Source organism: Rattus rattus, chromosome 14 (assembly GCF_011064425.1).
Source record: "Rattus rattus isolate New Zealand chromosome 14, Rrattus_CSIRO_v1, whole genome shotgun sequence".
In the NCBI taxonomy this organism is placed as follows: Eukaryota; Metazoa; Chordata; class Mammalia; order Rodentia; family Muridae; genus Rattus; species Rattus rattus.
This window is the reverse complement of record NC_046167.1, coordinates 75343752-75363969: the sequence shown is the minus strand read 5'-3', so window position 1 is coordinate 75363969 and position 20218 is coordinate 75343752. Positions and strand designations below refer to the sequence as shown.

General features: G+C 43.8%; 1 protein-coding gene and 1 non-coding gene across 8 annotated transcripts in view; both read right to left on the bottom strand.

Annotated features, from left to right (window-relative positions):
• Positions 1-3439: 3439 nt before the first annotated feature.
• Positions 3440-20218, bottom strand: part of Cdc14b (cell division cycle 14B) — a 78650-nt gene continuing 61871 nt past the window's right edge. For 2 of the 7 annotated variants that reach the window (XM_032884216.1, XM_032884218.1), the window contains 6 exons: positions 17550-17688; positions 17284-17443; positions 16279-16376; positions 8647-8763; positions 4524-4589; positions 3440-4241 (listed from right to left, as the gene is read on the bottom strand). In XM_032884216.1, coding sequence (XP_032740107.1) covers positions 4205-4241; positions 4524-4589; positions 8647-8763; positions 16279-16376; positions 17284-17443; positions 17550-17688 — 617 coding nt within the window. In that variant the 3' untranslated portion in view covers positions 3440-4204. Of the gene's footprint in view, positions 4242-4523; positions 4590-8646; positions 8764-12708; positions 12856-16278; positions 16377-17283; positions 17444-17549; positions 17689-20218 lie in introns of all 7 variants that reach the window. The other 5 variants (XM_032884219.1, XM_032884222.1, XM_032884217.1 and 2 more) reach the window with 3 other exon arrangements.
• LOC116884107 lies at positions 18205-18345 on the bottom strand. The gene has a single exon (XR_004385840.1). It is a non-coding gene; the product is annotated as a U4 spliceosomal RNA (small nuclear RNA).

Sequence of the window (20218 nt, the reverse complement as noted above, 5' to 3'; positions counted from 1 at the left end):
GCAACCCCATAAGAACAATACTAACCAACCAGAGCTCCCACGGACTAAACCACCATCCAAAGAGTACACATGGACAGACTCATGGCTCCAGCTGCATGTGTAGCAGAGGATGGCTTTGTTGGGCACCAATGGGACCCTTGGTCCTGCCAAGGCTGGACCCACCCACCCCCAGTGAGGGGAATGTCAAGGAGGGGAGGTGTGAAGAGGTAGGTGGATGGGTGGGGAAAACATCCTCATAGAAGAAGGGGAAAGGGTATGGATAGGGGGCCCATAAACAGGAAACCAGGAAAGGGGATAACATTTGAAATGTAAATAAAAATATCCAATAAAAGAAAATCAATCTTAAAAAAAAAAAAAAACAAAAAAACACAGAACCCCTCAAGAGAAGCCCGTCCTGCTGACATCTTTGTCAGAGCTTCATACTTCTGGCACTAAGAGGGAACACTGTTTTCTTTACTTGTCCACCTAATCTGTAGTATTTTGTCATGATGTTTCTTATAAACTAAAAATTAAATCCATCTCATAATTAATTGCTATCAACTGGGCATGCTTAGTAAGTGAATACAATAAGCCAAAAGACTGTTTAATGTTTTTAATTATATGATTGTAAATTATACAATTTCTACTATTTAGTATTTTATATAAAACCATTTTACAATACACAAGATTTTTCAAATGCAACAAAAAGTATCAAAACTACATGTGTGCCAAGTTTACAGGCTACAGTGACGCTTTTATCTTAAAAATACCTTCAGAGATAAACATCCAACCAGTTCTTTCAGCTTTAAAAAATATGATTAGAAATATACAATTTAATAAAATACCAAGACAATGGCTGATCAAATACTGACTCATCAGTAACATTTTAAAACTTCACTTCATCTGTACATGAGTGTATAATAAAGTCTTCAAACAATGGATGTAGGACTGCAGTACTGTAACTGATAGACATGTCTATGCACAGTGAGTTCTACTGATCAGCAAGGAGGTAATTTCTTACACAGTATAGGCAATCCTTTACACTATCTGTAGTATTTCCACTCAGTGACATGGGGAACACTCTGATTTACGGAGAAATGCAAGAGCAGTGGCTATCCTCACTAGGCCACTTCAGCGGGAGAGAAATCTTAAAATAGTTCTTATTGTCTGTTTTTTGAGACAGGGTTTCTCTGTGTAGCCCTAACTACACTGGAACTCACTCTGAAGACCAGGTAGGCCTAGAACTCACAGAGAACCACCTGCTACAACCGCCCTAAAAAAAATAGGTTTTAAGGTTTCTGACCAACTGCTTTCCAAAATGCAAGAAAGAATTTTTAAAAAAATATATGAGGAAAAGCAGCTGATGTTTCTAGAACACATACGCACTTGTCACAGACAGCTATTCAAGCTAAGGGAAGGCCTGAGGAATTCCAGGCACAAACTACCCAGAAAGCTGGGAAGGTCTACCAGACCTGATTATGCTCACAGAGCCTCATGAGAACACTTGGGAAGCCTCTATGACCTGTCAGGGCCCAAGCCAAGAGGTAGAAGCCACGCCTGAGAGGTGGGCAGTAGGGCAGGGCAGGACAATGGATAGGGCTAGGTTTAGGGGGTCGAGTTAAAGCTGGGGAGTTAATGAGGAAGAGCAGCGTGGCCATGGGAGTTTAGACAAATACTACAACCCTTGAATGTGGCTGCTCAGGCTCCATCCTTCTTGCCTCAAGGCAAGAGTTGTAGCTGGGCCTCAGAATTGTATTAATCTGTCTAAAGTCCTGAAGCCCAGCTTTGCAGACATTCCTCTCTTGGGCTCCGGATGGTATGAGTTCCAACAAGCATCAAGGTCACCTATAAATATACTTTCTAACTTGATGTACTTACAAAGGTATTTAACGTTCTTAAGTTAAAGGGGCCCCTCCAATACCCACTCTATAGATCCATGCTCTATAGCAATAGGGTCTTCTACCCCTTAAGTTTCTGGGTAGTTGTAGTTTGGGCAGAGGTAGTCCACTAATTCCCAACAGGAAGGACTTTTCATTTGTTTGATCAAAGACTTTCTGGGTCCTGGATGTCACCAGTCAGTTGCTATGCCGTCCTCCCCAGACAACATTAAGTAGTTTTCCTGGGAATGTCCTTACCAACTCATGCTTCCTAATAACCTCAGCAAGGGAGTTAAATGCAGGGAAGAGCCACAGTGGCAGGAGTTCTAGCTGAATGGAGCTGCCAACACAAAGAGGTGCCGTGCCTTTTAAAAAGCACTGTGGCATCTCTGAAGCCCAGGCGGTTTCCTCCCAAATTTGCTGGCTACAAAGGCCATCATGGGCAGGCCCTGTTCACGCATCCTGATCCATGAGAACAAATCCAGATTAGCTCAGATGGAAGGAAGTCTCCTTCTGTCTGCTCAGTACTGGCCTAGCTTGTTCAGGGAAGGAAGAACCACCCGAGCAGCTTTTACTGTAGACTTGGGCAGTCTGATTTAGCATTATTGGTAAATGAAATGTTTGTCCTCCTAGCTAGAGCTTAAACTCACTCATATCCAGGAATAACAAACCCTACCTTAACTGTCTTTCTCCATTGTTTGAAAGCTATGTGCTATCTAGGGAGGGGCTCTTTGTGTGGGTTTACATTGAATCCTCAGGTCTCCGACCCAAGGCCAGCCAATGCAGTTTGAGGATAGAAACACTGAAAGGGGGAACCCATGGCCTTTGAATATTTTTACATTAACTAGACTTTAACCTGTCGATACCAACTACAAGAAAGGCAGCTTTTCAAGTGAGATAGCCTGCTCACCTGACACATTCATCTGTCTGAGGAAGGCAATGGCTGTCAATGGCTTTCAATATTGCATTTCTCCAGTTTCTAAACTGGGAGAGTCAAAAACCACTAACCTCAATTGTGGAAGTAACCAAGACAACTATAAAGTATTTTCTAATTATGGTCTCTGCCTTTTTTGGTCTTTTTGTTGTTTTTTGGCAACAGATAAATTCTGGTTTTGCAATTGCTTCATGGCACGGGTGCTGCTGGCTTCCAGCAGGGTGAAGAGAAAAGGCACACTACAGTTTCTAGTCATATTCCCTAACCAAAGGCAACAGTGAGTTCTCTTACATAAACAGCCTAACTCCAGAAGCAAGTGATTGTCACTAAAATCAAACTGTGAATCACAAGGAAAGAAATTCTGCAGCATCACAGAGAAAGACTCTACAAGGAGTTAAGAGTTTGGGATGTGGGGGTTGGTTTTTGTTTGTTGTTTCTGAGACAGGACTTCCTTATGTATCATGGCTGGCCTTGAACTCAGAGATGCACCCGCCTCTGCCTCCCAATGCTGGGATTAAAGGCTCGCACCACTACCTCAAGGCTCACAATTTTGTTTTTAAAGTCAACATTATTTACGATGCTTTTCCAGAAAAAATGCTAGGGTTGATGTTTGGTTTTAATGTAATGGAGTAAACACAATTATAACATGTGACTGAGCAACCCAACAACATCTCAGCTCTGAAATCTTCTTCCTAAATGACACAAGAAAGGATTTGTAGGAACCATTTGACTGAGAAAGGGTTCCAATGCTCTCATCAACATTTTCTAGCAGGTTTTTGGTAACCACAACAACATACGACAGTGTTTAAATGCAGTATTCACAGATTGTTAATAAAGCACTCTTTGGTGAAAGACAAGCAGCTTGGGTACTTCACGCAGTGAACGAACATCACAACAGCGTTAACGAGAGTAAAGTGAGGCTGACCGTACCAAATCACACCTTAAGATGGAGGGTACCACTAGAGGGGTTCATCTCTTACATCTTTATAAACTGCAAGTCGGGGCCACAGGCCGAACAGGAATAAATACCCGAGAGATCTCCATCAGATCCCCCAGTCTTCTGGAGGCCAGCAGCAAATATGATTGCCATCACAGGGACACACATGTACTACACTCACCAGACAGCTCTCTGGTGGCAGAGGACAGGGTATTGACACCTGAGACTAAATTCACAACAGCAGCTTTTGTCCGACTTGAGATTATGAAAGGGAGAGTCAGGCCTTCAAATGGTTCAACCACACCCCGAGTCAGTGAGTGGATGACAGGCCAGTGACATTTTCCTCATTGAATGAACTTATGTGGAAAGAAGCTAAGGCCATTGCAGAGTCTGCTTTGTTCTCAGATCGATTGGCTAAATCCTTTGGGGTGTTCTGTTCCTAGTCTTCCCTGGAGTGCTGTTCACCGGTTTTTTACTTTACCGTAAGACTGTCTTAGTCCTTGAAATGGCTGGACTGAGGAGAAAAAAGAAAGAGATTTACCATGAAGATTATAAAGTGTCCCAGCAGAAAATTTCAAAGACAAGGAAGGCAACACAATGAGGACGCGCTCTTAGCGCGCACTTGGTGCGATTTTCAATGGCACCCTTTAAAAGGGACAACACAACATCAACCACAAAGGCAGACATGAGAGAAAGGCAGGGTAGAGAAAAGTTCAAATTTTGTTTAAAGAAAAAAAAAAAAGCAATAGAAATAAACAAAGACAGGTGGGCATGGGCAGCAGAGCAAGGCAGGTACCATAAGGCCAGCATGGGCATGTGCTGCAAAGCACTCCTTCTCCTCCTCTCCCTCCAAGGAGCCAGGCTGTGGGGAAAGAGGAGAGAAGGAAGAGATAAAGAGGGATTACTGGGTGGTTTCAAGCCAGGCCCAACTTCTTGAGCACTTGGCCTTTCTGTAAAGAGATCTGGGCCAGGACAGACAAGGGCCCCTCTGGGCGCACCCTTCCTCTCTTTCTCCCTCCCACAATGTGTTGGTATACCTCAAACTCACCAGCAACTTTCAGAGAAAAAGGGAAGAAGAAAGTAAAAATGAGAAAAGACAAAACCACAAAACTACTTCTGCCCTGGAGATGACCCTCACTAGGAAAGAGAAGACCCATCTGAATTGGGTGCACAGTTTTTACAGACATGGGCAAAGAGTACTGAGTGCAAAGACGATTGGAGGGTCGAATCAAATGGAAATACACCTGCCATCCACGGATATTAACTATTGTAAAGTTCGGAGGAAACCAGTGCTGGGGAATAAAGAACATCCTGGGTTTCCTGGAGATAATGGATGATGAAGTATGAAATCCCAGAAGTGATGGAACAGGAACCAGGAGCTGAGGCCCAGGGAGCTGTGATGCAATGACACACAAGATGGGCAGGAGTTCCACGGCAAGGACTTAGAGAAAGTCCAGGAAATACACGTAGCACTCCACAGAGATGAAGCTGAGCGATGCATCTTAAATATAAAGAAGGTCATTGGGACATGAGAGACTTTAAGGAAATGGGATGAAATAATAGAAAAAGAAAGGAGGGATGACCCAAAAGAAACTGTAGAAGCTTCCAGAGACGCAGCAGTGAAGAGCTAGAGAGAGATGTGTGAACTGAGGTGAATGGCCCAAATAAGTCCTCCACTTGTAGATGTGACAGTGTTCGAGACTTGTTCTGAGAGGGCACTTCAGAATTAGTGTGGGAACGCTGGGGGGAAAAAAGGCAATTCATTAAGTCACTTAGGAGCTGTTATAATGGATTTATGGCCTTAATAGAAAGTGAGAGGTGTGGAAACCCACGGACTTCCTTCTGAGCCTGACAAATGAAAGGGAGACACAGAGCATCATCAGTATAGGAACCAAGTGGCTCCATCCTACACAAGCTATGTGCTCTACACACAGCAGCCACAGGACTTCTGACTGGATGTGGCTTCCGTCCAAAAGGACACAGACAGAAGGTCATTGGACAGGAGGAACACAGTGGTTTTTTCTCTTCCAACAGCGAATACCTCTATCACAACCCACCCATCTTCTCAGGGCAAGGCCACTCTTTTAAGAGGTTTTGTTGGGGAAGTCTCTGAAGTTGAAGTCTCTCTTGATACAATGTCAAAACTCAGGCGTCAGCTTAGTGCAAAGCAAAGTTGATAAGAATCTCCATCCTAGAAGCCTCAAAAGGGGGAGGGGGGCGGCTGGGAGGATGGGGAGGGCATGGGATTAAACATTCATGTTACCATGGGCCATCAGAGGAGATGTGTGAGTGCAAGGACCTAGAACAGAGAGGGACTCGCCTACAAAAGAACCAGGAGGCCTGGTGAGCCTGAGGGGAGACAAATGGACATTGAAAGAAAGTGAAATATTTGTTTTGATGTGCTTTTTTTTTGGGGGGGGGGTGCTATTGTTTAAAGAGAAGAGCTTTCAATTAAGTATGTTAGAATTACCCAACCATCTCAGCTGAGGTACTTTTCCTGGGGTAGATTATATACCAATGTCCATCCCTTTAACACCCTCTAAACAAAAGCTGCACGTTATTCAGCAGGTTAAACGCAGGAGGCTATAGCCTGGAAGTCTCTGGTTCTCATTTCCTAGACGTGGTGGAACGCCTTTCTTCAGCAATAGTTAAGGTAATGTGAATGTAGGTCACAGTACTCCAACCTCAACTTCCGAATCTCTTTGGCTTATCTCTACTCCAAATTCCTAAAAGGCACTTTGATCCAGTGCATTTGACCCAGCTTATTCAGAATCCTCAAAGCATCCAATCTCAGAGGAACTCCACTATCCAGGGAAGACAAGTGGATGGTCACAGGAGGGACATGTGCAGCCAAGAAACCGAGACAGAAGGATCGGTGCACAGTCACCCTTCCTCAGTGGAATATGGCATGATGTGCTTCAAAGCTTTGGCTAAACTCTATCACTCAGAATCAAATGACCAAGTCTTACTGGACTATACCAAAAGCTCAAGCACTTAGATATCAACATCAACGCCACGCCTGCTGACACAGTGGATGTTGTCTTGAAACAAGGTCTCATTACATAGCCCTGCTTGGCTTGGACCTTGCTATGTAGACCAGGCTCCCTGCCTCCTAGGGGCTGGAATGAAAGGCCACCATTCACAGGGAACTTTTGACAGTCTGACTGCACATAAAATGTATTCCCATTTCCTACAACTCAATGGAAAAGTAGGACACTTAAGTGTCCTACCAATCAGAATCAAGAAGCATGGAGGTTCTGTGCTTCACACACATTTAGAAATTTGCATATTGTAAATAATTATGACATATACTTCTCTATATATGTCAAACTGTATAATTTCAAACTGGAGTTATATAGCTCACAAGTGTTACATGGGAATCTTTTTTCAGAAGCATTTATCAAGTCATTAAATTTTCCTTTAAGACATGACTCTGATTGGATTTTATTTCAGTAGTAAAGCATTTGTCTCACCCACATGAAACCCTGACTTCTAGCATCAGCACTGTCAATCAATCAGTAAATAAATGGCTCCTGATTAATCATTAATTAATTAAATTAAATAGGCACAACTTGGCCCATCTCCTATTTGTCTGTCAGAACTTGGACACTATGTTATAGTGTACCTAAATCTGACCCTTTTCTAATTTTCTTGTCAAGTTGGAACCACAGTATAAAAGAAACATGAACACTTAAGTTCATATCTAATGAAAAATTTAAAACAGGGTTGGAGAGACATCAAGAGTGCTTGCTTCTTTTCTACAGGACCAGAGTTTGTATCCCAGCACCCACATTGGGAAGCTAACAGCCACCTGGACTCCAGCTCCTGGGAGTCCAATGCTTTCCAGCTTCTGTGGTCATCAACACTCCACACATATAAAATACTTAAAATTAAATCCTGAACTTTCTGAGTCAGTGGCTGACTAAAGATTCTCAAGTACCCGAGTAGGTTCTCAGGAGACTAACTCCAAAGTGAAATGTTACAAAAAAATTCAGCAACAAGGAAAAACAACAAAATGCAAAGCATCCCTTAGAACCCCGAGTACTCAGAGCTCTTGGGACTGACAGTGATGGTGGACCACACCAGGCATAAACTTACAATGACTTAAGTAATGAAGGTGAGAAAGCTTCCAAGAACCAGACGAGAACTGATAAAAGGGGCAAGTAGAATGTACTATCTGGCCCTGTTGTTCCTCAGAGCCCCCCGTTCTTAAAGTGAAGTATCTCTGGATGGTGGTGGTGCATGCCCTTAATCCCAGCATTTGCAAGGCAGAGGTAGGCAGACCTCTATGAGTTCAAGGCCAGCCTGGTCCTCAGTGTGAATTTTGGGACAGTCAAGGCTGCACAAAGAGACCCTGTCTCAAAAAACAAAACAAGTGAAGCCACCACTGCCGAGTGATGGTGCCGGAGCATGACCAGGGGACCTGATTTTCATGGGCCAGGAAGGAGCAATGGTGTGGCCTGTTCTCAGGGGCTGGGTCTCAGAGAATAGCATGACATGGAAAGAGGGTGGAGAACGCTCTGTGCCTAGAGTAAGTAGGAGTAACAACCGAGGAGACACAAAGGAGAGCAGCAGGTTTCGGGAAGCGCTGTGGCAGAAGGACAGGACATCGGGTTGAGGGCCCCGAGGCTCTGCCATGACTCACTGAGCTGTACCTGATGCGGGAGAAAAAGCTTCCTTCAAGCCCAACAAGCACTTGGGTCAAGTTCTAGGGCAACACTCTCAGCTTCCCCATATCAAACCATGCCAAAGACCACCCTTCCAACAAGAAGGATTTCCTCTCAGCAGCCAGCAACACAGCAGCCTCCATTCCCATCACAGCCTCCAACTTCCTATTTTCATGTCAGTCTTGAGAAGCAGGGTCCAAGGAGTAAACTGGAAACAAACTTGAGACTTTCCAGACTGGGGTCTTTTCTCACCTTTTAAGACTGCTTTTCCCCGAAGCAGATCTGGTGGTTCGTTTAGTAATGCCTGCACTGCCAGAAAGGTTAGGTTCAGGGGTTTTAGAGCTCTGAACACTGGACTGAAGAATTACTCTGAAAACAGTTGGAAAAAGGTAAGATTATATTCACTAAAACAACCATTAAATAGTTGACAGAGGAAGCAATTTTGCACAATCACATTTGCCATTTACACACAGAACAAACAAACTTGAAGCACATTTTTATACCAAGCATCTCATTTCTCTTTGAAGGTCATTACAGAGGTAACCAGGGCTGCTTTGCTTTGGAGAAATGAATGACCTGGCATTCTGTACAATTTACAAACCAAAGAAACCTATTAGTCAAACCTGTCAAAGCAGGGTTTCAGATTTCAGTCACAAAGACAAATCATAAACCCATTTAAACTGTTTAAAAATAAATTTGGAAAACAGCTAGACAATAGTCATTGGTCGGAGCAGAAAGAAAGCATAACGAACAACAAAGTAATAATTTCATGCCAAGCAAAGTTTTAAATATGTTCAAGAAAATTTCAGTTTTGTCTGCATCATAACTACTTACTAAATCTTCAATCATCACAACAAGACTACAATTACTTAAATACGAAACTTGTCTCAATTAAAATCTAAAAGTCTTCTCATAACAGAAGACTGCCCCGGAGGAAAAAAAATCATGAATCAGAAAGAACAGACCACACAGAGCACACTCTCTGTAAGTGATTCTCAGTAAACTGTCAGAAGAAAAATTACAGACAACATCAAAGGATGTTGGCAGGTAACTCTTTGCTTCAGAATCATGGATTTATTCCCATCGCTGTTTGCTAGAGGAAGGAGAAAACATTGACTTAAAAGCTTTCTCCCTTCAAAGTCAAACTACAATTGGGAAAGCAACATGTAAGAGATTGGCTCCAGAAAGTTAAAAAGAGGTGATTCCAACTGAGGAGGAGTCTACTTCACAGGCCTGTCATGACCAGGTGATTGACAACAACCGCTCCTTCTACTGCAGCAAAGCTTCCTAAGCTCAGAGGGTAGTGGGGTTATCCACAGCAAAGGAAGCCAAACAATTCTACTTGGCTCTCCAGCTGTACAGGAAGAGCAACCTAGCTAGCCCTGGTGAATCAGGCCAAGCCTCAAAGCTGATCTGAAACACTCCAACAGAAACAGTAGGCTTGTATAGAAATGTGATTCGAGGAGGAACCACTGCCCCAAGGCATGAACTCTCCTCCCACAAGCAGGATTTATTAAAATGGCGCATAGCACTCCAGTAGGTATATATCAGCATGCATATTTACTGGGCATGAGGACTTGCTTACACAGACATATGTGTAGCAGGAAGATGAACGGCTGGCTCAGCCATAACCTTATGTGTCATACCTCAAGTTGGGAACCTTCAAGGCCCTCCTTAAAAAATTCTGTTCATTGTTAATTACAGTTACCCTGTACTGGGCTATACAGAATATTAACAGTACTTCTCTTATCTAATTGCTACAATTTCTTTCTGTTAATACAAATCAAGGAGGAAATATTTATCACCTAAGGATATGAATCTAGAATTTGATTTCTCCAGGCTTCTTGGGCAGAATGTATACTTGATTCTCCACTGCTGCTTCTTTACAAGGGAGAAAAATGAGATTGTTTTTCTGAAACGCTACTCTCCCATTTCGGATCATCTGAGCTCAAAAGCTTGGTGCTTTTCTCTCTTTCTCTCTCTCTCTCTCTCTCTCTCTCTCTCTCTCTCTCTCTCTCTCTCTCTCTCACACACACACACACACACACACACACACACACACACACACCACCAATGCCTGCTCAAGAAGTCTACTCCTGATCTCCTAAATTACTGAAATGTTTAAATGATACACAAAGATCTACTACTGCTAAATCAAGAAGTGTCTTTTTAGGCTAACTGAAAATGTAGAGTATTTTTCTAAGAAATAGTTGTAAACAAATGTGAGGCAATGGTATTAGTGGTTACTCATTTCTGTGGAACTCTGAAACTCAGAAGGAAATTTAGTGTACATTAACCACACCAGGGAGGCCTCAGATCATCTGGCCTGAGCAAGCGGGCGGTGAATTCGTTAGTGCCGTGGGAAAGCTCCAAGACTGTACTTGCATACATCAGCAAGCAGCTCAGATAGGATGAGGAGGCCAAACTCAAGTGTTGCCTCTGCCACAGGCACACGGGGGATTCACTGCCACCTGCTCTGCCCACATGGTTCTTCCCAGGCAATATACAGAATATACATTTTTCCAGTTTTTTCTCTCTGTCTTCCCCAACAAAGTTTGCCTTCGTCCTCCTTACCCTGTGCCCAAGCCACACGCTGTTGCCCTGTCTGTGGTATCTCTGAAGCCTCAGCAGCTCCAGATTTTAGACAGTGACAAAGAGGAGACACTTAGCAAAACTAGAAAAACAATCTTTTGGACCAAGAGTGTCCTGCCAAGCCTCAAAATGCCTGGATGGCTTTCTAGAGGATCACTGCCAGAGCTTTCTGTGGGATGCTCCACAAACCCTGCATCTTTCTCTAGTAGCACTGTCCCCCACTGTGTGCACTAGATAGAAACATAACATGCTCTCTGGTCTTAGGTTCCAGGCCACCAGCTGACGGAACTCTCGGTTCTAGGCAAAGCTCACTCACCGCCTCACAGCAATGGCCAATCACTATCACAAGGAGCTAATAGCTAAGAAGACCACACTTGCTACTTGCCTCAATTACAGAAAGCTTTTTGCTTTTTCAAAAATTCAAGTCAGTAAGCAGGCTACATGGAACACCCTGTTTTGGTTTTGGAATGCAGTGTTGACATCAGCTACAGGAGTGATCTCACGCTCCTGCAGAAGGCGCTGAGGAGGACTCCCCAGTAGAAGCAACATTTAAAGCAACATTTAAGCTGAGCCTGAAGACAAATATTATTAGCAGCAACTCCATCCATTGAGAACATCTTGGCCTCCTGGAACAGTTTGAGAAGAATTAACTGTAAAAGGCATCCTTGTTCTTCAATGGGTAGAAAAGTAAAAAAAAAACAAACTGTGCGATTATAAACTCGTCTAAGATATACAATAAATTCCATCATAAATAAATATGTGTTCAGCGTGTTTTCTTTAGTTTCAAAGAGTGGACCCTGATTCCTTCTTTAATCCTTCTTAGCTACACGAAGCCCTCAACAGAACCACAAAGGACCAGGGTTGCCTATGACGGATTTTCACGTTGAAGGAGATCCGAGACAGGAACTCTGCATGCTTTGGTAATGTCTAAGTCCACGCTGGGACAAGAAAAGTAATTTTTGGAATGAATTGAAGAAAGGTCTCAGAAAACAGATACAGTATGGCGGTGGTGTGGGACGGAATCTCCCTCTGCAGTCCTGGACTGTGGTGTTACACACAGAGGTTAGGAGACTACAATTGTGTACATAACCTAACAAAGATGGTCTGGCTATTTTGGAGAAAGGAAGGAAGAGTCCAGAGACTAAGGAAACACAAGGGAGACAGCCAGTTCCCTGCCTCTTTTTCTCACCTAACACAAAGATGTGATGAGAGAGCAGACAGTTCTGTAGACTCAAGACAGTGTGAAGAGAGCTGTCCTATGGGCAGAAATTGGGCCACAGTCCTCACTAGCCCCCAAGGCTGCAAAGACCAATCTTTTGCTAAAAGTAGAAATGGTGAGAGAGAGCTCTTGACTGTACTGGAGAGAGCTCATGTCCAGTATTGAACATAAGAAGTAAATACAGCCCCCTTGTGGACACGAAACCAGGCAAAAGTTAGCCCAACTACCTGAATGTTTTTTGATTGGCAAGAAAACTATTCTAATGTCCACGTTTACAAACAGCCAGTACAACTCAGTGTTATTTTTAAGATCCTTGACTCAAAAGGATTGTTGAGGCCCTTCCCTGCTGGTACCATCCCATTCATTGAAAAGATTCAGAAAGAGAACCCTGGAAAATAAGCAAACCAACAAAGCCAGGAGAGCCAGAAGGAGAAACACATGCACCATGAGAACCACACTGGACACCAGGGGAGGGCAGGAGGGAAATGGAACAGGAAACTTACACAGCAAACTATCTGTCAAAGGGTCCAGATGGCTACTGTGCTCTGAAGCCATCAAGACAGAACAGCAGGGTGGGAAGAATGTAGTCACACACAATCCACCAGATGGCAACACTACACAGTGCAGAGGTCAGCACAGCTAGGGGACATCTGGAAAGGGCGGAAGGGGAAAGAACAGATGTTCAAATTGGGAAGCCAAAATAATTCATATAATAAAATACATAGAGCCATCTGTGGATTTAAAACACCCTAAAAGGCCCTGGGCAGCAACTGTGATGGAGAGGGGCGGGAAACAAGGGTGGTGGTGGTCCAGCTTCTGTTGAGACAAAAATGCTGACTTTAGTTTAAACAGATTCAACACACAGGATCAAACGGTTAGACTCCATCTTCCAACATACTGGCTGACAGATGATATTGAGCTGGCCATTGTAAAATATACAAAATACTACACCTGAACATAAGTAGAAGAGGACACAGAAACAACACAGACTCTCCGATATGACCAGGGGAGGGGCGACTGTGACCAGGGAACTCCTCTAACAGAAACAGAACACTCCTCAGTTGGTTGGGAGTTCCATGAACAGCACACTCAGCAATGTGGATTACAGAAGTGCACCTGACCAAGAGCCATCAGTTTTGCTACTATTGGTCACACTATGTATGTTTCTGAGATGGCCCTCATAGCCTTGGCATTTAAACACTTAGTCCCTAGGTGGTTTCAAAGAGGCTTGACATTCCCAGTTGGCTCTCTCTGTGCTTCCCGCCTGCAGTTCAAAGTTAAGTGTTCATTTCCAGCTCCAGCTGCCATGCCTGCCACTATGTATGCTGTTGCTTCCCTGTGCTGGGGACTCCAACCCCTGGAACCTTAAGCCCAAATAAACATTTCCTCCTTCCTATAAGTTGCTGTGGTTGCAGTGTTTTATCATAGCAACAGAAAAAGTAACTAGTGCATACTCAAAATTTGGTATTTATTGTCCCTTCTCTTCCTTCTGTCTTCCGGTCTATTTCCTAGGCTGGCCTTGACCTTTCTATGTAATTTTAAATGCCCTTTAGACCCCTGATCTTCTTGCCACCACCTTTCAAGTGCTATGCCACATACCCAGTTTTGGCCTGGTGTTTCTTGTGTGTGTGTACTGTATGTGGTCACACCTGAGCACATATATGTGTAGATCCCACCAAGCTCTCCCCAAACCTTCTAGCTGTTCTCATTAAGCCATTTCTGAGCATCAGACTTCTATCCTTGCACAATCTAATGAATGGTAGAACATCTGAAGCCACCTGCAAGTTCCAGGGGTCTTTAAAATTAAATCTTCTTGTGCTTTTTTGTCACCATATACCCACAGGCTACGAATTCTATAATCTTAGTTTATCTAACAAGAGATCGTTAAATGATTTGTGTTCCAGAAAACACTTTTCTGAATAGAGTGGAGAGTAAGATTTCCTGAAAGTTCTATTAATTGTGTGTGTGTGTGTGTGTGTGTGTGTGTGTGTGTGTGTGAGAGAGAGAGAGAGAGAGAGAGAGAGAGAGAAGAGAGAGAGAGAGAGAGAGAGGAAGGGAGGAAGAGGAAGAAGAGGGAGAGGGAGAGGCAGAGGCAGAGGCAGAGGCAAAAGGAGAGGGAGAGGGAGACCTGAGAGAGAGAGTGAGGGTGCAGAAATTTCCCAGAGCTGGAGTGACAGCTGGTTGTATGCTGCCTGACCTAAGTGCTGGATGCCAAACTTGGCCCTTGCATGAGGACTCGCAGCCACTGAGCATTTCTCCAGCAGATACCAAAAGCCTTTTTAATCATTTAATTATTTTATGTACATTGGTGTTTTGCCTGAGTGTACATCCTGTGATCATGTCAGATCCCCTGGAAGTGGAATCACAGAGAGTTGTGAGCTGCCACGTGGGTGCTGGGAATTAAACCTGGGTCCTCTGGACTAGCAGTCATTGCTCTTATCCAGTTCACAACAAGAACTTTTCTCTTTTTATAACTTTAGTTTGGTAGATTTTTTTTTTTAAATTTTATGTTCATGAATGCTCTGTCTTCAGACACACCAGAAGAGGGCATCAGATCCCATTACAAATGGTTGTGAGCCACCCTGTGGTTGCTGGGAATTGAACTCAAGACCTCTGGAAGAGCGACTAGTGCTCCTAACCACTGAGCCATTTCTCCAAACCCCCAACAAGAGCTTTTGACCAAGCAGAATTTGTCTCCTCTCACTCCTAACCTGGAGTCTGAACGTAGGGCAAACCAACCTATTAAGAAATAAACTGGCAATGGACCATCTTAGAACAAAAAGTATATGTCACCCACAAAATCTGCAATTAAAAGGAGGTCAACGTCTCCCTCTACAACCACCAGCAGCAAGGGGCAGACAAGGACGCTCGCTAGAAATAGGAATCTCAGACCGCACCTAGAAGCTCCAACAAGAAGCTGCATTACATGGTAAGCTCCCACATGACTCCGAAGCTCAGCTAAGTCTGTGGAGGGCTGCTGTGGGGCATGATCGACCTTCCTCTACCAGGCACAGGATTAGTTTTGGGATGATGATTTTGTGAATAAAAGTAACTAGAAAGGCCTCACATAATTTTAAAAAATGGCATTTGAAGTTAATGTACCTCCTACACTACATATGTATCTATTTATATGAAAAGTGATACAAAAGGCACTATTTGTAAAGAGGAGAATTCCTAATAGACAATTAAAATCAGAATTCACATAGGATTTTATGCTGAAAATGTTGACACTTTGTATCAGGAACCCTCCCAACCCTGTCCCCCTGAACCCTGCAAACAGCACTGGACCCCAAGGCTGAAAGACCACATCACTAACTTCTTCCGGCACTGCCAGATGTTTATGATAGAGAGATTATCTCCATTAGTCTGTCCTCACAAAACGGCTGGAAGTACAGGGTCCACAGAAAAAGGGAGACACCAGTAAGGACAGGAGCCCTGGTCTGGGTGGGATCACCTACTGGGGAAAGGCACAGTAGCTTCGTTCCCATATTCGTATGCCAATCACGGATGTTCCCTGTAGTTAGATCCAACTAACAAGAGTTCTTAAGAAGTTCACGTGGGGATAAAGACACCTACTGAGCATGAACTTCTTATTCTTGTGATAAGCCTTTGTCTGCATTTCAATTCTCCAAACCAAAAAAAAAATTATAAAAACAGAATTAGGGGATGAGTTTATCATTACTCTGAGAGGATATAACATGACAACTGACTCAACTCTCCCCCGTACAGACTGAGGAAGGACATGTGTAAGAGGGTGGGGGAAAAGTAACCATTTTAATACCTAGGGTCAAATCTGTTAACCTGGTCTTGACATCTGCTGTCACTCTCGACTGTCTGTGGACACGACTTTCCTAATATTGCTCTCTTACCTATCATGGCTCCTGAGGTTACAGTAGTACACAGACATAAATGCACTCATCTCTTCAGACTGTGCCTGCTTAGCACTTCCCAGGTGAGCACCTCTAGATTTTAAATCACACAAGTGATCATTGCAAAGTAATGGTATGCAGCTATGGAGAAAAGTATGCAGACAACATAACAGACAAGTGACGAGAGAGGAGGGAGGCACTCACGTGAGGGGGATAGCGTTGGTTTTCGGCTGTCTCCGGCTTTTCAGGGCCCGAAGTCTGTCTCCTTGTGTCACTCCACTGACTTCATCATCATCACTATACTACATGCGTTGAGACAACAACAATAACAAAAAAAATAAACACTGAGCTAACTTAGGTTCTTTTTTTTTTTTTTTTTTTTTTAGTTCTTTTTTTCGGAGCTGGGGACTGAACCAGGGGCCTTGCGCTTCCTAGGTAAGCGCTCTAACCACTGAGCTAAATCCCCAACCCCTGCTAACTTAGGTTCTATTGGAGCCAAGTGGCTACTTACCCAGACATTCAGACATGTATGCATGCGCACACACACACACACACACACACACACACACACACACACACACACACACACACACACACACACATTATGTTGTTTCTTCTTTTTTTTCCCCCCGGAGCTGAGGACTGCACCCAGGGCCTTCCGCTTGCTAGGCAAGTGCTCTACCACTGAGCTAAATCCCCAACCCCAGTTACCAGCCATATTTCAAGACAATCAAAGCTGACTTTCAGGGTCACTGGTCTCAAAGCCCTCTATGAAGGAGTAAAGATACATCATGGGGCTTTTGGTTTCAGAACTTGCTAAAGTCTGAACATCCATTCATTACTACTTAACCTAGTACCGATGCCTGCCACAACTGTGGTTCTTTGAAAGCTCTCCGTTTGTGCTACTAAAGCAGTTGAGATGGAGGTGTGCACTCAGGCTGGGGTGTAAGCAAGCCTATCTTAGGAGCTTACTCCCTACTGATAACTGCCATCTGTGTTTAGGAAGTCAGTGAAACGTTCTGTGAGCACACAACTTTCTTTTCAGCCAAACATTTCTAGAGAAGGTTATAAATGTATGTAAACATGACTGTGGTAACACCCTAAAAGCCACTTTATTTTAATCTTCACCTATAGTTTTCTCCATGCCCTACAAGGATCTCAACAGCATTTACAGCAATAACAACAGCGTGACAGAGATGGTCCCATTACCAGCTCAGGCTCTTGACTGTCTTGATTCTCAAGCCCATTTATCGAAATGTCATCGACATCTGAAAGGTGTTTGGAGAAGGCGTCTCTGAGGGGTCCGTTCTCCTGCCCTCTCAACTTTTGACGGAAATAGTCACCTTCCAGCCAGAGGCTCGATTGCTTCCTACAGTGTTTAAACAACATCAAAAATACAGCTTTTCATAAGGACACCCCCCTCATATGCACACACCCACCAGTTCTTACGGGAAACAGGCTTCAAGTACACTTACATGACCAGAAACTGTTGCTGGGGCCCAATCACTGAGCCGGGCCTACATATCCTGAGCCAGGCAATGCTCTCGGCTGCTGTCATCCTGTAATGTTTCATGAGGTAGCAGCCTATCAGTGTGCCTGTTCGACCGAGGCCAGCTAGAAAAATAAACCAATGAAATCTGTTTGCACATCTTCCAGAAATTTCTGAATAGGAGGAAGAAAAAGTTATAACCTTCCCAGGATTTTGCCTCCCTCCACAGAGGTTCTTCTCTAAGTCAGTCTCAAGAGGTTTTAAAAGGCTAGGTGGCAGGTCTCACCCTCAAGATCTAAGTGGGATACAGCCTAGGAGCAGAGATGGGATCCAGGGCCATCTGAAGTTGCCCCCAGAGGATCTGATGTAAGGCCAAAGACTGAAAATCACTTTCTGAACAGGGACTAAGAACCATGGAGTTTGGACCTGGAGGGATGGCTTAGTGCTAAGGGCACTTACTGCTCTTATAGAGGACCTAAAAACTCACACGCAATTCCCAGCATCCAGCTAATAACTGCTTTGAACTCCATTTTTAGGAGATCAAACACCCTCTGGCCTCAAAGGCACCTGTATGAGTATTGGACATATATTCACTCAGGCACATACACACATGCACATATTTTTTTTTAAAAAAAATTCAGTTTCCGTAGAAACTGTCAAAAATTGCCAATGCCGACTATATTGCAAGTCATGATGGCGGGGTATTGGGAAACGTTTTCAATTAGCAATAACTGCACCTCGGATAAACCTCATTGGCTATGATACTGCCACTGCACAAAGCTGAAATAAGTTTTTTAAAGAATGCTGTTTTCTGCCCAAGCCTTGCATTTGTTGCCATGTCCAAGAGAATTACCTACTCAACATCTGTATCAGTCCACACTCTATTTTACAGGAGGAGAACTAGGGACAGAACCCAACCCTGGGACAAGCACTCCCACCTAAATTACACCTCACTCTTACTTCTGACTCTTCCTTTGTCTATGCCTCTGTATGTGGTGTGCATGTGAGTACACATGCATGTATGCTGGGATAATCTTTTAGTATACTGCTTGAAGATGTTTCTCTGTCCTTCCTCACCTGACTAAAGCACCTTCTGATTGGCTTAATAAAAAGGTGAGCTGCCAATAGCTAGACAGGAGAGGACAGGCGGACATCCGGCAGAGACAGGAACTCTGGGAAAGAAAGAGGTAGGAGAGATTTGCCAGCCAGTTGTAGAGGAAGAAGCAACTGCAGGCACTGAAGATAGGTTATGTGCCACGTGGCAGGATCTAGGTTAATATAAATGGGTTATTTAAGTTATAAGAGCTAGCTGGGAGCAAACCTAAGCTAAGGCCTAACGCATTCAGAATACAAGATCTGTCATTATTTGGGAGCTGGTGCATCAGAGACAGTCCGTCAGTGCATGCTGTGTTTGTGTGTGTGTGTGGTGCACACTTGCATGAATGAGGAGGCCGTAAGTAGATGTCTAAGAGTCTTCCTTGATTGTTCTCCACCTTATTCACTAAGGCAGAGTTTCTGTACTGAACCTAACAGATATGGCCGTTTGGCTGTCCATTCTGATCTCTTTCATTCCCAGGCTGGAGTAACTGGTGAGCTACAAGGCTACCCAGTATTTCTGTGGCCTTCTAGAAAACTAGGGAACTGCAGTCTCACATTTGCGTGGCAAACACTTTATATGATGAGTCATTTCCAGCCCTACTTCTTTCCTCTTATGGAGACCATTATAATCAACTCCTATGATGGTTAATGTGTTGTATCAACTTGGAAGGAATTTTGGTCAAGATCGGCATTTCATCCAGGGCTAATTTTAGTAAGCACACTGCTTTCCATGTGGGCAGTCCAATCCATTCAAAATCTGAACAGAACAAAAAGATTTGCCTTCCTCCCAAAGCAGGTCCTCCGCACCCTGAGTTCACACCTCTAGGTAGACAGCTCCAGGTACAGATGAGGGACTCGGTGACTCCAGTTTCCTTTAATAAACCTCTCTCTATATATATAAACATGCTATAGGATTGTTAGAGGACCCTCCCTGATGCACACATTTGGTGCTGCTGAAGCAAATACATAAAACTGTGGCAGCGGCTTTGGAACTGAACTTGTATGGGAGAGGGCTGAGGCTGCTATTAGGAAAGCCACCTCAGATGAGTACCAGCAAAGAAAATATTTCAGTGAGAGGCTGTGTGGAGGTGGCTTCCTTCCAGCCCTACTTTAATAGAGCAAATTGTATTGTACTGTACTGTACTATACTGTATTTTATTATCTTAGACAGGGTCTCCTGAACTGTAGGTTGACCTCAAACTCACTATGTGGCTGAGAATAATTTTCTGATCCTCCTGTGTCTACACCCCTAATGCTATATTGCAGGTATATACCGTGGGGTTATCCAGAGTGGCAAATGAAACCCAGATTTTCATGCTTGCAAAGCAAGCCCTCTATCAATGGAGACACGGGTCCATATGATTCTTCTACTCTGTTACAGAATTCAACTGCTAAGCACTTTGTTCAGGATGCTCATGATAGTATCGTACCGCTTCTTTGCTTGTGTTTGGTAGCAAGGCAATCCTGGCCTCAGACAACATGCGAATTGGTGTTAGTCACAGGTAATGCATCAGGTCCAGCCTTTTTCTTCACTGGGAAACTTTGCTACCAATTCAG